The sequence below is a fragment of the Bos javanicus genome, chromosome 20 (genome assembly GCF_032452875.1).
Source record: "Bos javanicus breed banteng chromosome 20, ARS-OSU_banteng_1.0, whole genome shotgun sequence".
In the NCBI taxonomy this organism is placed as follows: domain Eukaryota; kingdom Metazoa; phylum Chordata; class Mammalia; order Artiodactyla; family Bovidae; genus Bos; species Bos javanicus.
In genome coordinates, this window is record NC_083887.1 from 6692909 (window position 1) to 6709888 (window position 16980).

General features: G+C 41.8%; 2 protein-coding genes across 4 annotated transcripts in view; one reads left to right on the top strand and one right to left on the bottom strand.

Annotated features, from left to right (window-relative positions):
• GFM2 (GTP dependent ribosome recycling factor mitochondrial 2) overlaps positions 1–16980 on the top strand; it is a 70717-nt gene that overhangs the window by 45519 nt on the left and 8218 nt on the right. For 2 of the 3 annotated variants that reach the window (XM_061393246.1, XM_061393247.1), the window contains exons 20-21: positions 5013–5195; positions 5642–6105. The exons of the other annotated variant lie outside the window; for it this stretch is intronic. In XM_061393246.1, coding sequence (XP_061249230.1) covers positions 5013–5195; positions 5642–5770 — 312 coding nt within the window. In that variant the 3' untranslated portion in view covers positions 5771–6105. Of the gene's footprint in view, positions 1–5012; positions 5196–5641; positions 6106–16980 lie in introns of those variants that run through there. 3 annotated transcript variants of the gene reach the window in all.
• Positions 6076–16980, bottom strand: part of LOC133233449 (beta-hexosaminidase subunit beta-like) — a 32534-nt gene continuing 21629 nt past the window's right edge. The window contains exons 6-14 of the mRNA XM_061393258.1: positions 16524–16625; positions 14307–14436; positions 12474–12654; positions 11763–11849; positions 9379–9451; positions 8029–8203; positions 6949–7039; positions 6687–6791; positions 6076–6246 (exon numbers count right to left, since the gene is read on the bottom strand). Of these exons, the coding sequence (XP_061249242.1) occupies positions 6186–6246; positions 6687–6791; positions 6949–7039; positions 8029–8203; positions 9379–9451; positions 11763–11849; positions 12474–12654; positions 14307–14436; positions 16524–16625 (1005 nt within the window). The 3' untranslated portion in view covers positions 6076–6185. The remainder of the gene's footprint in view (positions 6247–6686; positions 6792–6948; positions 7040–8028; positions 8204–9378; positions 9452–11762; positions 11850–12473; positions 12655–14306; positions 14437–16523; positions 16626–16980) is intronic.

Here is a 16980-nt window from a genome sequence, read left to right on the forward strand (position 1 = left end):
CAGTACGTGAACTGAGAACTTCCAGATGTTCAAGCTGGATGTAGAAAAGGCAGAGGAACCAGAGATGAAATTGCCAACATCCGTTGGATCATCGAAAAAGCAAGAGAGTTACAGAAAAACATCTCCTGCTTTATTGACTCTACACCAAAGCCTTTGACTGTGTGGATCACAACAAACTGAAAAATTCTTAAAGAGTTGGGAATACCAGACCACCTTACCTGCCTCCTAAGAATTCCATATCTGGGTCAAGAAGCAACAGTTAGAACTGGACATGGAACAACAGACTGGTTCCAAATTGGGAAAGGAGTACATCAAGGCTGTATGTTGTCACTCTGCTTATCTAACTTCTATGCAGAGTACATCATGCAAAATGCCGGGCTGGATGAAAGCTGGAATCAAGATTGCTGAGAGAAATACGAATAACCTCAGATATGTAGTTGACAGCACCCTTACGGCAGAAAGAGAAGAGGAACTAAAGAGGCTGTTGATGAAAGTGAAAGTGGAGAGTGAAAAAGCTGTCTTAAAACTCAGTATTCAAAAACTAAGATCATGGCATCTGGTCCATCACTTCATGGCAAATAGATGGGGAAACAATGGAAACAGTAAGAGACTTTATTTTGGGGGGCTCCAAAATCATTGCAGATGGTGACTGCAGCCATGAAATTAAAAGACACATTTATTCCTTGGAAGAAAAGCTATGACCAACCTAGACAGCATATTTAAAAGCAGAGAAATTACTTTGCTGACAAAGGTCCATCTAGTCAAAGCTATGGTTTTTCCAGTAGTTATGTATGGATGTGAGAGTTGGACTCTAAAGAAACCTGAGCGCCGAAGAATTGATGTTTTTGAACTGTGGTCTTGGAGAAGACTCTTGAGAGTCTCTTGGACTGCAAGGAGATCCAACCAGTCCATTCTAAAGCAAATTAGTTCTGAATATTCATTGGAAGAACTGGTGCTGAAGCTCCAATACTTTGGCCACCGGATGTAAAGGGCTGACTCATTAGAAAAGACCCTGATGCTGGGAAAGATTGAAGGCAGGAGGAGAAGGGGACGACAGAGGATGTGAAGGTTGGATGGCATCACTGACTAGGTGGACATGAGTTTGAGCAAGCTCCAGGAGTTGGTGATGGACAGGGAAGCGTGGTGTTCTGCAGTCCATGGGGTCACCCGCCAGGACCTTCGTGTGTTGAATGCTGATTCCGTGCATTATTCTCAGTGTGGGAATACTCTAGTTTTGTAGGTGACTGATGTGCATTAAAACACTTGCTTCTATGACCATTTTCTAATATTTTGGACTGTGTTTGAGACCTGGTTTTCTAGTCTTATTTGAATCCATAATTACAAAGTTAATTTAAATATCCTAGGTCCCTGACTTAGGAAGGCTGAACTTTTAACGACTTTTTAATGTGAGTTTAAATTCATACTTCTTAAGAGTTTTCATTTTAAAAAACACCCACCTACATTTTCAAAAATAATTATTTAAATATTGTTTTCTGGAGCATATAGTTAGAAATAGTGCCTATAAAGTGGTCATGATGAAATTGTTGAAAACATTTACCTTCTAATAATTCTTAGAGTTCCACCTGACTTTTGTTTTAGTATTGAAATAACTGTAACCTGAAAGATGATACAGTGCTTCTAAGTTAACCTCAAGCCCCAGTATTTTGGCCAGAATCTAATACCCCTTGGTTAACCTTCCATTAAGACCATAGTAGAGAATAAGAATTAACTTTATGAGGCCTCCACTTAATCTTTAGTTTTAATTCATTACTTCAAATACTGCTGATGGAAGTACTCTTACCCTTGTGAAACTTCATCTGGTGTGGACACTCCTTGCCTCTGCTGATGAGAAGTTAATGATGCTTCATATAGTTACTGATCCATCTATGTTGTGGTCATGTTGCACTGGGAACTGAAGGAATACAGTAAGATGCATATGTTTTCTTGACCTAAACGAGCTTATGATTTAGAAGGAAATTAAATATAGCCAGTCAAAATATTAGATAGAATGGTATAAGATTCACAAAAGCTGAGAAGTGGGGAATTGGAGAATGGTTCTTGGTGTCAACTGCTAATTGGCACCTGCCAAGAGCATTGCCAACCACTGAACAAGGGCATTCACCATCGGCCTCTACAGAGACTGAACCCCATGCTGCTGCAGCTATTGACCTTCAACACCCGCTGAGGGAGTTCAGGGTGGAGTGGGGCACTCTTTGCTCCAGGAATCTGGTGGGACAGGTCTTTAGATAGTTGGATGTTTTTAGCAACTGATTTCATGATTCCAGTCCTTGCATCTCGTATTACCTAGAAAAGCACTAAATCCCTTTCTGAGGACCTCAGAGACTCCTGGAGAGCAGAAAACACTTTGTAAATGAGTGCTTAATTGTATTGAATTCCCCCTTCACCAAAATCTTATATATTGACCTTCCCCCACTGCCTCTTTGGAGCAGTCTCTCAGAGCTATCTGAGGTGCTGTCTCCCAGGCTGTAGTCTTCATTTTGCCTCAGATGAAACTTAACTTGCATCTTTTTGGTCGACATTGGAAAGAAGTTAATGTTGCTGAAGTTCAGCCTCTGTTCACGGGTGCTGAATAGAAACGTGGAGACAAGAGTTTTCGGTGAAACAGGAAAGAGTAGCTTTAGTTGCTTTGCCAGGCAAAGGGAGCCATGGTGAGCCAGTGACCTCAAGACTGTGACCCACTATAGTGTTTCAGGAGCAGGCTGTTTCAACCAGTCTACGGTCTATGTTCCTGAGGTTGGCAGTTTTCATTGGGAGGGGGGTTTGCTTCTGGTAAAAACAATTTAGGAGTGTGTGTCGGGCCTTTATATCTTTAAGGGAACTGTGAGTTTGGTAATTCTGCTTTGTGACAGAATTATAGTCTAAATTGTTCCCAGTTGCCTAGCCCAACAACTGTCCTTGTTTCTACATCTTCACATTTTCTAATCATTAACTCTTGAGTCGGCATTTCACTTCAAAAGACAAGCACACGGGGGTTTTTACAGTTTCCTTAATTGTTGACCTGTGATGTTTTGGAGGCTATGGGTACAGTGGCAGCATTCTAGATGTGGAAAGATTAAAGAAGGCAGGGGGTGATGAAATTAGGGTTGGAAAAGTAAAATAGAGTCCGACTGTAGGGAAACCTGTAAGAAACTACACTGAGGAATTTGAGATTTGAGAAGTGTGGTAAATGATTTAAACATTTTGAAGAGAGCAGCATAATCATTAGAATATAGGAGGGACTGGAGTATGGAGAGCCCCAGACAGGGAATAGACTAGATCTGGGCTAGAGTATCAGCAGTAGGAATAGAAATCTTACAGCTTATGTTGGGGAAAAAGGAAATCAAAGATGCATGAAGACTAGTGACACCATCAACAGAAAGAGGAAAGAGCAGGCAAGTGTTTGGAAAAGAAAATAATGAGATCAGTTTGGGCCATATCGGGTTGCTGCAAGATACTCGGACATCATCCCAGAGCAGGCCAGTGGATTTTAAGGAGCACCCAAAGACTGTGACTCGAGTGCAGCTTAGATGAAGTTTTGATGCTCTGTAACTAGACAGTTGTTCCCACGGAAAAGACTGTGAAAAGAGGACTAAGGATAGACCCACGAGCACAATTCCTCCTTTTCGGTCACACAGAACTCTGTCCTTTCCTCAGTTACAGCATTATTCCTCTTAATTTTTAGTCTTTCCCCATTGCATTATGTTATTCAGAAAGCTACACTGTGGAGTGGCACGAAGCTTTGGGTAAGAATTGCAAAAACACATAGGATCTATTTAGTTGTTTGCTGTTGACTGTCATTATGTTTTAGTAATGTTTTCATTCAAGGATTATTAGATACTTTGTCGCTGATTGAGTCCTTTCAGTTGATAGCGATTTTCAAGGCTTAATCAGCTGCAAAGAACTGAAATTATGCTTTTACTATATATATGTGTGCTATAGTTTTCTGAAATTTCTACGATAAAGAGAATATACTGAAGTTTTTACCAGTCTGCCCATTTTTCATGATCATGAAGGTAGCAGGGAGAGGGGAAGGCGGAGGTGCTGAACTGTGGGGAACAGAAGCGTCCGAGGCGCAGAGCATTACTGGACAATAGACGCCATGGTAGCGTCCGGTCCTGAGTGAGTGGGGGCCGGTGAGCAGAGAGGATGATCAGCCAGAGCCAGATAAAGGAGAGGCCACATTCCAGAGCCCTTCTTTTTGGTCTGGTATCCACTGCTAAATCCACGATTATTGCATCCCACCTGACAACCAAACGGCTTAGAATATATAGGAAATTGTTTTAACTCTGGTAGGCCGGAGGAGTAGGTTACCTTTTAAAGCAAACCCATCAGTGGTTACAGTGCTTGCAAATGCCCTCTGAATCCATGTACCAGTTTGGCTGATGGAATGATGCTTACAGACAATCTGACTAGGACCCCAAGATGTCTTTGTTCCTCTGCTGCTTCCCCAGTTTTTGTCCACTTCCTATTTGCCTGATGCTGTTTTAGCTTTTTTCAGTTTCTGTATGCGTTTGTTCTTCTTGGCCTTTGAAATCTGAAATTCTGAACAGAATTCTGTTTGTTTTACACTGAGAATATGTTCTATTTATTGTGTTTTTAGCTCCTTTATTTCCCTCCTTGATTGCCCCGACTTGTAGCATGCACTGTAACTATAGGTTTCAAACATAAAAGAGGAGATACATGAAGGAAATATGTCTTTGAGAGGGGAAAACCATTTTCTTTCCCTGTGTCTCCGGGCACATGTTCACAGGTACTCTACATGATCAGACTTTACCAAGCACCCTCCTGCAACACATACATGAGGTCTCAGGCGCACTGTCGGCATGCACAGACGAGCGAACGTTGACCTTCTGGACTTCTTATAGAGTGTTAAGGCAGGCTTCTGTCTTTTTGCTGGAGGCTCTGTGCTTAAGAGTATGGACAGTATTTAAGGTTTTATGAATCTTCCCTTCGTAACAGAAGTCTGACCTGCAGTCTAAGGAAGAGGAGTTAACATCCTTTAATTTTTTTAGGCTCTGAAGAAAGCTGATAAGCAAATTTTGGAGCCCCTGATGAATCTTGAGGTGACAGTGAACAGAGAGTACCTCAGCCCTGTCCTAGCAGACCTGGCACAGAGAAGAGGGAACATTCAGGAAATCCAGTCTCGCCAAGACAACAAAGTTGTTATTGGATATGTTCCCTTAGCAGAAATCATGGTAGGTACTCTGTGACTAAATCTACATATTTTACATAAATTGCTTGAGAAATCCCAGGGATTCTATCCGCACGGGTGTGGATGTGTGGGGGAGGGCTTTCCAGTCCTCCACAAAGTTTGAGCTGTGCTCTACCAAAATGTGTCATCAGCCTCAATGACCGTTTTCCCATGCTGAGCACTTATCTACTTCTGCTATTGCTGGCTCAGCCAGTTCTTCCTGTCATTCTTTTTCCCACCAGCCTCTCCTGCTCTAGGACAGGCGTCTAAGTGCCAGCAGTCTTTACCAAACGCTGGGACTGGGGAATATTTTTGAAGCATACCCCCGCTCCTGGTTTTCTGTCCTCCACGGTACTTACCAGATTTTTCCTGATAATGGTCAAAAGATGTACAGGGAGAGATCTGAGGCTTAACTTTGCAGAGCTAACTAACTTAAATTATTTTGTTTAGGGTTATTCAACTGTGCTTCGAACATTAACATCAGGCTCAGCTACTTTTGCCTTAGAGCTGTCTAATTATCAAGCTATGAATCCTCAAGACCAAAGTACGCTGCTCAGCCAGAGACATGGCCTGTCCTAAGTCCTTGGAGGGAAACTCAGGAGCACCTACCTACTTCGTTTTCAGTAAGAACAATTTAAAAGAGAACTTGAACAGGCGGTGGCACAGGTGGCCGCTCAGTCTACTTTAGAGCATGAGAAATGTGCTCTGATGTTGACGGTTAATGTACCTGAGCTGTATTGTGTATCTAGTAAGTTATTACTGTTGGTAGTTAAGATTCAGTCTTTTGGAATACACTGAGTGATAGATATCACAAGGTTTTTGGTTGGTTGATTTTACGCTTGTCTCACAAGATGTCAGTCTTCTAATGTATAATAAGATGGAGGTTCAATAAAAAGATATTTTATTCAAAAACATGATTTTTAAAATCAGGTTGATTGTAGTATGGATGACTGTGGGCTCTTTTCCCATATCTTTCTTCTGTTTCAGCTCGTTTTTACATTCTGCCCTCATGCTCACAATATCCAGTAAAGAGAGGTTGTGCAGCTATTCCTCGTCTGTAGGACAAGTATAAACAAAAGATGTTTTAGATTGATATAATTCATGTCTGTCTTAAGAAACTTAGTAGCTCAAGTCAGAATCACTAAACCATACCACAGATTACTAAAGAGAGATTCATAATTAATGGAGAAACAGTTGCCAATTTTTCCTGATGAGATCACTACCTGTTAGGTATATACATTTCTGTTTATAGCAAAAAAAAAAAAAAAAATCCCAATAAGCTAGCTAACACTGCTACTGCTGCTGCTAAGTCGCTTCAGTCGTGTCTGACTCTGTGCGACCCCATAGACAGCAGCCCACTAGGCACCTCTGTCCCTGGGATTCTCCAGGCAAGAATACTGGAGGGGGTTGCCATTTCCTTCTCCAAGCTAACACTAAAGAAGGTAAAAAATCACCCTGTACTTCAGTCCTAGCCTGACAAATAAATGTGTCTTACCTGACCATTCTGCAGCGGTGTCTTGTTAGCCTCCTGTAGGCATCATCTAGGTCTGTGACTTCCTGGGGACTCCAGAGTCTCTCACCAACAGCACTCGCCCGAGGCCTAAAATTTAAACCACACATCCCCCAAGGCAGTTTACATTCATGTTTTCTTCAAGAAGCAAACCACACACTTGGGCAAGTTTGTAGTGCTTTCCCGCTTGGGTGGAGAAGAGAAACTGAGGCCCCTTAGTCCACATGTTCTCCCTGAGGTTCCATACCATAATCTTGGAGTAAGGTTAGTTGCATCCACATACTCTCCCCATATGCAGGCTTCTCCACCAATGACGAGCTGTTTCTGTTCCGGAGTACCTAGATTACAGTCAGTGGTGTGAGTGAGGTGGTTGCAACCTGAGGCTCACACACAGAGGCGGCGCTGGCTTCTGGTGTTAGCCTGGGGCAAGGCTTCTCCCTGGGAGTCAGGAGGACCTTGGGAGACGTTCACAGCTGTGGCACAAAAAATGGTGGCAAACTTTATTGCCGCAACTGATCCCGTGGTTCACAGAGTATTTGTTAGTGTGTGTCGACTAATGTAGCAGGCCAATAGTAAAGAGACCATTTTATTTTGGTTTTCCGCAAACTTCTTTGGACACCAGAAGCACTTCCCCTGGTTGCCTGTGAACAGTGTGCCAAGGAATGCAAGCTGGACTATGCTCGTGACCACCACTCCTGCCTTCAGTACCTATCTTTTGGTATCAAAGAGACTAGGTATCTACAGTAATTACGACTTCTTGGTTCTCAGAAAATGCTTTTGGAGAAACAGTTCCTGACAGACCTACAGTTTTGAAACTTTTTAAACACCAGAACACTTTTCCTCAAAGGAAATTGTATATTAAAGCCTAGTGTACAAAACTGTGTACACTGGACAAAGCAGAACTGTTATATGGGGTTTGAGAGCCTAGAGCCCCACCACTCAGACATGCCCACCCCCAAGGATGCCTCCTCCTCAGAACCCGGAAGCCACCGAACAGGACGCGATCCCTACTTAGGTGTCTTACATCGCAGAGGAAGTTAGGAGGAGAGACAAGGCTCCTGCAGTCAGGCCTCTTTGAATGCATAGTGACAAGTCTTATCAGTGTAAGGGAATCTTAGTTTAGAAGTTCTTTGATTTAGGAAAGAATACGGTTTTTTCACAAAGTTTAAAATGCTACTGAGTTCAGTCTGTTGGATTATACACAAGGAAAATCAAGGATCAAACATAAAAGGGAGGATAGTAGGTGGTACCTAGGTAAAGATTCCCTGGAGGGCGGGGAGGGTTTGTAAAACCTAACAAGTCAAGTAATGGTGGCTGCTTCACTTACCTGCAAAGTTAAGAGGCTTCACAGAGTAGTACTGTCTCCAGTCTTGCCCATAATTGATTACGTCTAAGTACCAAGGAGCAGAAATGATCACAGGGAAGCCAGCTGCTGTAATGTTCTCTAGTTCCTTATAGAAGTCGCCCATTTTCCACACTTGAACTACTGTGCCTGGTAGAAGCTATTACAGTTACAAGTGAAATATGTATTATTAGGTCTCTCAGCTACAGCAGATGAAATTAAAAGTCTAAGGCATTGTAGCTAATAACTCTTTAAGATCCTTGACAAAGCAATGTTTTCTTCTTTCCCCTTTCCTTTTTGAGGTGATATCTAATGCTATTTGTAATAAGGACTTAGACATTTCATCCAACCTTAGTTTGATGAAATGTCTAAAAAGTTTAGTATTTAACTTTTTAACTTTTGTCTATATACAATACCACATGCTGCTGCTGCTAAGTCGCTTCGGTCGTGTCCAACTCTGTGCGACCCCATAGACGGCAGCTCACCAGGCTCCCCCGTCCCTGGGATTCTCCAGGCAAGAACACTGGAGTGGGCTGCCATTTCCCTCTCCAACGCATGAAAGTGAAAAGTGAAAGTGAAGGCGCTCAGTCGTGTCCGACTCTTAGCGACCCCATGGATTGCACCCTACCAGGCTCCTCCGTCCATGGGATTTTCCAGGCAAGAGTACTGGAGTGGGGTGCCATTGCCTTCTAGGTAATGAATTAAAGCTTTCGTCCCATTTCTACCACACTATATTACTTACTTTGGAACTTACAGGATGCCACTAACACTTCTGGAAAGATAATACAAGTAGCTGGATTTTCAAATTTTCAGTTGCCCCATAGGAAAATAAAGAATTCTGATTATGTCAGAGAGAAATGCCTTAAAATAAAAAGTGTACTTGACAGTGATGCTTAAAATGAAGGTTACCTTAACAGCAATAAAGACTCATTCTATCTGTTTGTTTTGCCCTTCTGAAAAAAGGAACATTTTTCAAAGTACTTCAATTTGTTACTAAGAACGAGATGGAGAGGGAGGAGGGAAGATGGGAGAGATGAGAAGGAGGCGGCACTGAAGAATGAAGTAAATGGAAGAAATCAAATAAATACCATCATCATTGGTGTCGGTGTGTGGCTGTTGCCTCACAGCAGCTTAAATGGAAAAGTAAGCTAACTTCCCCCAACATTACACGGAAAGCTTAGGGTTCCTTCCATCCAAGGTGTTAAAGAGTATTCAGTTCAGTCGCTCAGTCGTGTCCGACTCTTTGTGACCCCATGAATCGCAGCACGCCAGGCCTCCCTGTCCATCACCAACTCCCGGAGTTCAGAACCACATGCAGTATTAGTAACCTCTCACCTTGCCTTCATCATCATAAACCTCTTGCCAGACTATGGATCTCTTCTTCATGGTTGAAATCATATCCAAAACCCTACCATTGAAAAAAATTACAAAGTTATTTCAGATCACCAACTTAGCAGTGTGTGTAAAGAATGCACACTTTATACCAAAGTCTGCAACACTGAGAGATGCCTTTCAGTATGTGCGTGTGAAGCCGCTTCAGTGTCCCACTGTCTGCGACCCCATGGACTGTAGCCCACCAGGTCCTGTGTCTGTGGGATTCTCCAGGCAAGAATACTGGAGTGGGTTGCCATTCCCTCCAGGGGATCTTCCCAACTTAGAAATCGACCCCATGTCTCTTGTGTCTCCTGCATTGGCAGGCAGGTTCTTTACCACTAGCGCCACCTGGGGAGCCTTTCAGTACAGCACAACTTTATAGCAGAACAAGCTAAAGTTGGGTGGTGACCCTGTGGTTCCTTCTTTCTAGCATATGACTCAGAACCTGACACAACAGAAGGGTTCAACAGTCGTTTGCAGAATGAATCTGCTAAGCGTGCTCCCAAGATAGGAAGATGAGGCAGTTCATAAGGAAGTGTACAAACAGCAATCTTGGTTAATCTCTTTGAGTACCTTAGAATAAAGGAAACGAAACTATCCTGTGATGGCACCTAATAACTTCCAGCCGTGCTGACAATCAATTCACAAGTTATCTCCTGACATTCAGACAATGCTGGCTGTTAAATGCAGGATGAAAAAAAAAAAAAAAAAAACAAAATCAAGAAAAAAGAAAATCGGACTGCATCATGCGAAAAGCCAAATAGGAAAAGGCTAGAATCTGGGCCTGCTCATGCAGGGGTTGGCAAACTACCCTGCAGAGTGTGTGTGTGTGGCTCATGAGCTGAGAATGGTGTTTATATTTGTAAAGTGAAAGCTGCTCAGTCATGTCCGACTCTTTGCAACACCATGGACTATACAGTCCATGGAATTTTCCAGGCCAGAATGTTAGAGTGGGTAGGCTTTCCCTTCTCCAGGGGATCTTCCCAACCTAGGGATCAAACCCAGGTCTCTGGCATTGCTGGTGGATTCTTTACCAGCTGGCCCCAAGGGAAGACCCTTTTTACATTGGTCAAGTGAACTGAAGTCGCTCAGTCATATCCAACTCTTTGCAACCCCATGGTAAAGCACTTTTTCAAAAATATTAAAAAAGTATACAGCCATATGCAGGCTTGCTCAGTCATGGCTAACTCTTTGCAACCCCATGGACTGTAGCCCACTATGCTCCTCTGTCCATGGGATATTCTAGGTAAGAATACTCGAATAGGTTATCATTTCCTCTTCCAGGGGATCTTCCCGACTCAGGGATCAAACCCACATCTCATGCACTGCAGGCAGATTCTTTACTGCTGAGCCATCGGAGAAGCCCATGAAACCACATGTGCCCCGTGAAGTCGCCAGTAATTACTGTCTGGCTCTTTACAAAATAAGTCTACTACTTTTTACCATAGGGCAGCACCGTCTAGTAGATCTTTATCTTCAGGAATGGAAATGTTCTTTATATGCACTTTCCAACATGGTAGCACTAGTCTCATGTAGCTGTTGGCTCCTGAACACGTGAAATGTGGCTAATGTGACTGAGGAACTGAATTTTTAATTTTCTTCAAGTATAATTTAATACAAACAGCCACATGCGGCTGTGGCTGCCACACCAGACAGCACAGGTATAGAGTAAAAGCAATGCTGGAGTTGACAAAATGAATTCCAGGAGCTAGACGGTGAAGCCTTCGCAGGGTAGCCTGGGTTTTCAGCTGAGTTCACAGAGCAGATAACTGCTACCACCCTACGTCTCAACAGTCACTGCAAAGGGATTGGAGTCACCATGTTATTGATTTAAAGAGAATAATGGGTATTGCACCCTCCTTTATGATTTTTCATCTGTACTTTGTGTAACAAAGATTATAACATGTACACTTTGAAAAGGAATGGAGAGAAAATGAGAAAATAAAATAGTACTAAATAAGAGTTTCAGTTCAATCACTCAGTCGTGTCTGACTCTTTGCGACCCCAGGGACTGCAGCACACCAGGCTTCCCTGTCCATCACTAACTCCCAGAGTACTCAAACTCATGTCCATTGAGCCGGTGATGCCATCCAACCATCTCACCCTCTGTCGCCCCCTTCTCCTCCTGCCCTCAATCTTTCCCAGCATCAGGGTCTTTTCCAATGAGTCAGTTCTTCACATTAGGTGGCCAAAGTACTGGAGTTTCAGCTTTAGCATCAGTCCTTCCAGTGAATATTCAGGACTGATCTCCTTTAGGATGGACCGTTTGGATCTCCAAAATAAGAGCTTAAACTTTTACAAAAGGCACTGATGAAATAAAAATGAGTAGGCTTTCAATAACTTACATCTGCATATAGAAAGATTGTAGTTTCTTAAAATTTTTGCCAAAGCCTTTGTTCATCATGAAATTCAGGACTGCTGGATTGGACTCCCTTAAACAAAAACAGTGATTAAAATTTCATTAAAAGTTCAATATGCCCAATCGTTTTAAATCAACAGACATCCCCAACATCATTTATACAGATGGAAATGTATTACAGTTTGTAAAGAGCAAAATAAGCCCATTATGCCTAAATTAAGCCTAAAATAAGCCTAATTATGCCTAAAAAATAAGTCTAAAATTTAATTTTGAGTTATCTTAGCTTTCCACTGCAAATAATTTTTTTAGAAGCTGATATTGTGTAAAAATGGCTTTCCCTAAGCTCCCATGTCTTTCTTCCATCTAAGTCTATTTGCACAGAAGACTTTCACTAGAAAAATCTCTCCCACTTAATCATTATCCTCTTCACTAAAGCTATTCTTGTTCTCTATTTAGTTTTTTTTTAATTCCCATTTTCTTCTGCATCTTAATTCTCCTTCCTACAGGCTTCTGTCAATAGCATCAGTATGTGAACTCTGTAAACAATTCACCGTCTTAGGAGTTGTGGTCCAAGGTTAACACCTCTCAGAGATGTTCCCCCAAGTCTTCCCTTTTCCCAGGGACACCTCTACACCAACTTCAAAGATAAAAGGTTTTAGAAAAGTGGAGGAGGGGGGCAGTTAACAGATTTTCATACCAACAATTAAAATTTACTTCATCTCCTCCCAGATGAATGAATTCATCTGGAAACACAGTACTAATTTCTTTGAAAAGTTTAGACAGGAAGCTGTAAGTTGAATTCAATATAGGGTTTATAGGTCCAAAAGTCCCAGATGGCTCTCTCGCATGATAACATGGAGTCAGGAGGTCTTTCTGGCCTAGAAGGAAACATGGAGAATCTTTTCTGAAGTAGTAGTTCAGTCACAAAGACAAGGCTTTGCACATGATTATACTACTTTATTTTGTTGAAGACAGTTAAGAGATTTTATACAGAAAAAGATAAGCGTGTTTACTCAGAGTTTCTTTGGTAATTTCTTCAGATAAGAAAAGGGAGAACTAATTCCTGAATACTGCCCCTGTGTTGCTTTGCTTCCATTTCCATCAGCCTCTCTGAGATTTTATCCATTTCAGATACTATCTCAAATATTCAGCTCCCAAATGTTCAGCTTGCCCCAATCTTTTTTCTCAAGTTTCAATCCATATTTCAAATTCCCTGCTGAACACAATTAGCTTCCCTTCAAATATAATCCAACAGGGCTTCCTTGTGGGTCAGAGGTAGAGAATCTGCCTGCCAATGCAGGAGACACAGGTTCGATCCCTGGTCTGGGAAGATCTCATATGCGGAGCGACTAAGCCCATGCACCGCAACTTCCGAGCCCACCTGCCACAACCAGCGAGTAGCCCCCGCTCGCTGCAACTAGAGAAAAGCCTGCGCGGCACCAAGACCCAGCATGGCCCAACATAAATAAAATAAAAGATACAATCTAACAGAAACTAAAGTCTCTCCCCCAGACTCCTTCTGTAGCTTCCCAGTTTTCACATTCTGGTAAGCCAGTCACCATCCCACCAAGGCTCTCGTCCCTCTCCTGCTGGAGTCAGTCAGTCCCCGAGTTTTAGAGATAGGAAGTCTGAGAATGAGATGTTCTATAACTTGGCCAGGGTCACTCAGTTTATAAATGCGAGAAAATGAAAAGTGAAAGTGACAGTCACTCATTCATGTCCGACTCTTCGCGACCCATGGACTGTAGACTGCCAGCTCCTCTGTTCACAGAATTCTCCGGGCAAGAATACTGCAGTGGGTTGCCATGCCCTTTTCCAAGTATCTTCACCTCCCAGGGATAAAACCTGGGTCTCCTGCATTGTAGGCAGATTCTTTACCATCTGAGCCACCAGGGAAGCCCGTAACTGCCAGAAGCAGGACTCAAATCCCAGGCAGTCTAGCTCCAAGAGCAGTTCTTAAGCACCCAGCAGTGAAGAATCCACTGGCAATGCAGAAGACCCAGGTTTGATTCCTGGGTTGGAAAGATCCCCTGGCGACCCTTGTCCAGTACTACCCACTGGAGACAGGCTACCCACTCCAGTATTCATGGGCTTTCCTGGTGGCTCAGAAGGTGAAGAATTCGCCTACAATGCTGGAGACATGGGTTCAATCTGGGGTTGGGAAGATCCGCTGGAGAAGGGCATGGCAACTCTCATGCACTGTCCTCCAGCTAAATGCCTGTCCTTCTACCAGAAACAAAAATATATTCTTTGATCTCTCAAGGACATTTTAGGTGTTACTTCAGTCATGTAACTCTTTAACTCACTTTTCACATTCTACTTGTAATCATTTTTTGTTTTATCTCGTGTTTATACTTTAGGCAATGCCTAGATACAGTGACCTGCTCACAATCGACATATAATAGTTATTGAATTACAACCATCAATAGTGCTACCTTTGTGCAAATCACAAGAACGAAATAAGCAAGCACCAAGTCATGAGATGCAGGAGCACACGTGTTCACTTTTAGCAACTCATAAAACACCTTACCTTTTCCCCAAGACTCCGTATGTCCAGGGCTATCAAATTCTGGCAGGACGCGAATCCCTCGTAATCGGGCATATTCAATTACTGTACGGACATCGTTTGGTGTATACACATGAGACAAAGAATAGCTTCCCTGCAAAAGTCACATTTATTAAAACTAAAATGTATGAGCTGTTTTATGGTTCTGTTTGCACTTTGGTATCTGCCAGCAGACTTTTCAGGTATCATGAAGTATTAAAGTCTCATGTGATGTTGGATGACTCATTTAAATTATCTGTTTACTGTATCTTATCAGTAAGCTCCCAGCACACTTTCGGTTAATTCCAGATTTACTGACAGAACTAAATGTCTACCATCACGCTATTTCAACTTCATGTGACTGACTGTATGACAAAACAGAAACAAAATGTTCTACTCCAAAGTGAAAATTCTGAATATAATGCCTTTGTCAGTTTTAGAATCAAAATTCACACAATATTATAAAACATAGCTGTTGGCATTCAAGATCACTTTAATTACTGCCAGCAGTAAAAATTGAGATGCCGATTTTTTTCTTTTTAATTAAAGATTACCTTTGGTCCTGTTTTATGTTCTTGAAAAATTAGAACTCAGTATCAGTGGTAAATAAAGGTTGATTAAAAGTGTTACTATGGCACATCTCTCAAGGTATAAATATATAAATATAAATAAATGCTCAACTCCTTAAAAAATAGTCTTGCCTTCCCCAATCCCAACATCAAATCTGAATCAAGACCTAAGTTTATAGTAAATACAGGGGACAGAAGAACATATTGACACTGGAAAGGCAATCAACAAAACCCAGACTGTGGAAAACTACAGGACAAACTGAGCTTCGTTTCCTCAATGAAAATAATAAAGGAAAAATAAAAAGACATGGGCAGGGATGGGCACCCATAGATCTAAAGAGAACAGAAATATTAACTGACCACAATGTATGGAGTTTATTTGTATCCCACTGCAAATAAAACAATTTTTTTAAAATAAAAAGGCACTTGGGCATACATGAATAATGATTGGCTATCTGGATTATTGCTAATTTTTTAAGCTGTGATAATGAGTTATTTTTAAACAGGCCTTTTTACCAATAAGAGATGATGTCTGCGATTACCTTCAAAATAATGGTGGTGGGGATATAGGTGCTATAGGATTGGCCATTACTTGATTATTGAAGCTGAGCAATGAGGAAGTGGGAATTCATTAAATTCTACTTCTCTTTATGTTTGAAGCTTTCCATGTTAAAAGCAAATAACAGGAGTGCTGCTAGGATTTCAATCCAAACCACATCAAAACTTTAAGGAAAGCTTTGGAATTGTGACCAGAGGACTAATTCAGGGTCTTGGCTCTGCCCCTTCATATCTACAACTTTGCATGAGACATGCAGCTTCTCTTGCTGTCAGTGACTAGCTCTGTAGTACAGGGGATTCAGTGAGACAGTAGTAAGGCTTGCTCCCTGCTTCACTGGTGTAGAATTCAGTCAATTTGAACACTTCTAACACTACCATTCAGAGAAGGCAACGGCACCCCACTCCAGTACTCCTGCCTGGAAAATCCCATGGACGGAGGAGCCTGGTAGGCTGCAGTCCATGGGGTCGCTAGGAGTCAGACACAACTGAGCGACTTCACTTTCACTTTTCACTTTCATGCATTGGAGAAGGAAATGGCAACCCACTCCAGTGTTCTTGCCTGGAGGATCCCAGGGACGGGGGAGCCTGATGGGCTGCCGTCTATGGGGTCGCACAGAGTTGAAGCGACTTAGCAGCAGCAGCGGCAGCAGCAACAGTACCATTATTTTCTATGAAGGAGCCATTATCTCTTAAGATTCCCTACTTAATACAGTTTTTTAGAGAGAAAAGAAGTTGTCATTTACAGAATTCAGAACAATTCTGTTTAAAACACTTATAGTTGGGCTACTTGATAAATATAATTAATTATCTTTATGTTAATCACAAAAGCTTAAGGTCTCCTACATCCATTAAGGTTTTAAATTTGTATTTCTATAGCCCCATAAATGTTTACATTTATGATAACAATTATAAAAGCAGACCAATTTTGTGGACCTAAAATGCTCAGCAATAGCATATTAAAAATTTAAAACCATGAATATCTAACTTTTACACAAGAAACATTTAAGCTGCAAACTTCTAAGGAAACCATACCAAAATTTTTTATATACCAACAACAATAACATGAATTACTCACTTTATTGCTTAATTCAGGAAAACTGATACTCTGATAAGGGAAAGACTGGTCATCCACTATGTGCCAGTGGAGAACATTAAACTTATTAAAAGCCATGGCATCCTGCAAGCAAACAGGTTGAAAATTTATACACCTTAAAACCACAATGAGCTTATCAACTCATACCTGTCAGAATGGCTGTCATCAAAAAGAACACAACAAATGTTGGTGGGAATGTGGAGAAAAGGGAGCCCTCATGAACTTTTGGTAAGGTTTGGAGGTTTGGACATTTCTCAAAAGACTAAAAATAAAACTTAGCGTATGACCCAGCAATTCCACCTCTTGGTATACATACCCAAAAAACTAAAAAAACTAATCTGAAAAGATACATGCACCCCAGTGTTCACAGCCGCATTATTTACAATTGCCAAGATACAGAAGCAACCTGCGTGTTCATTAACAGGTGAATGGATAAAGA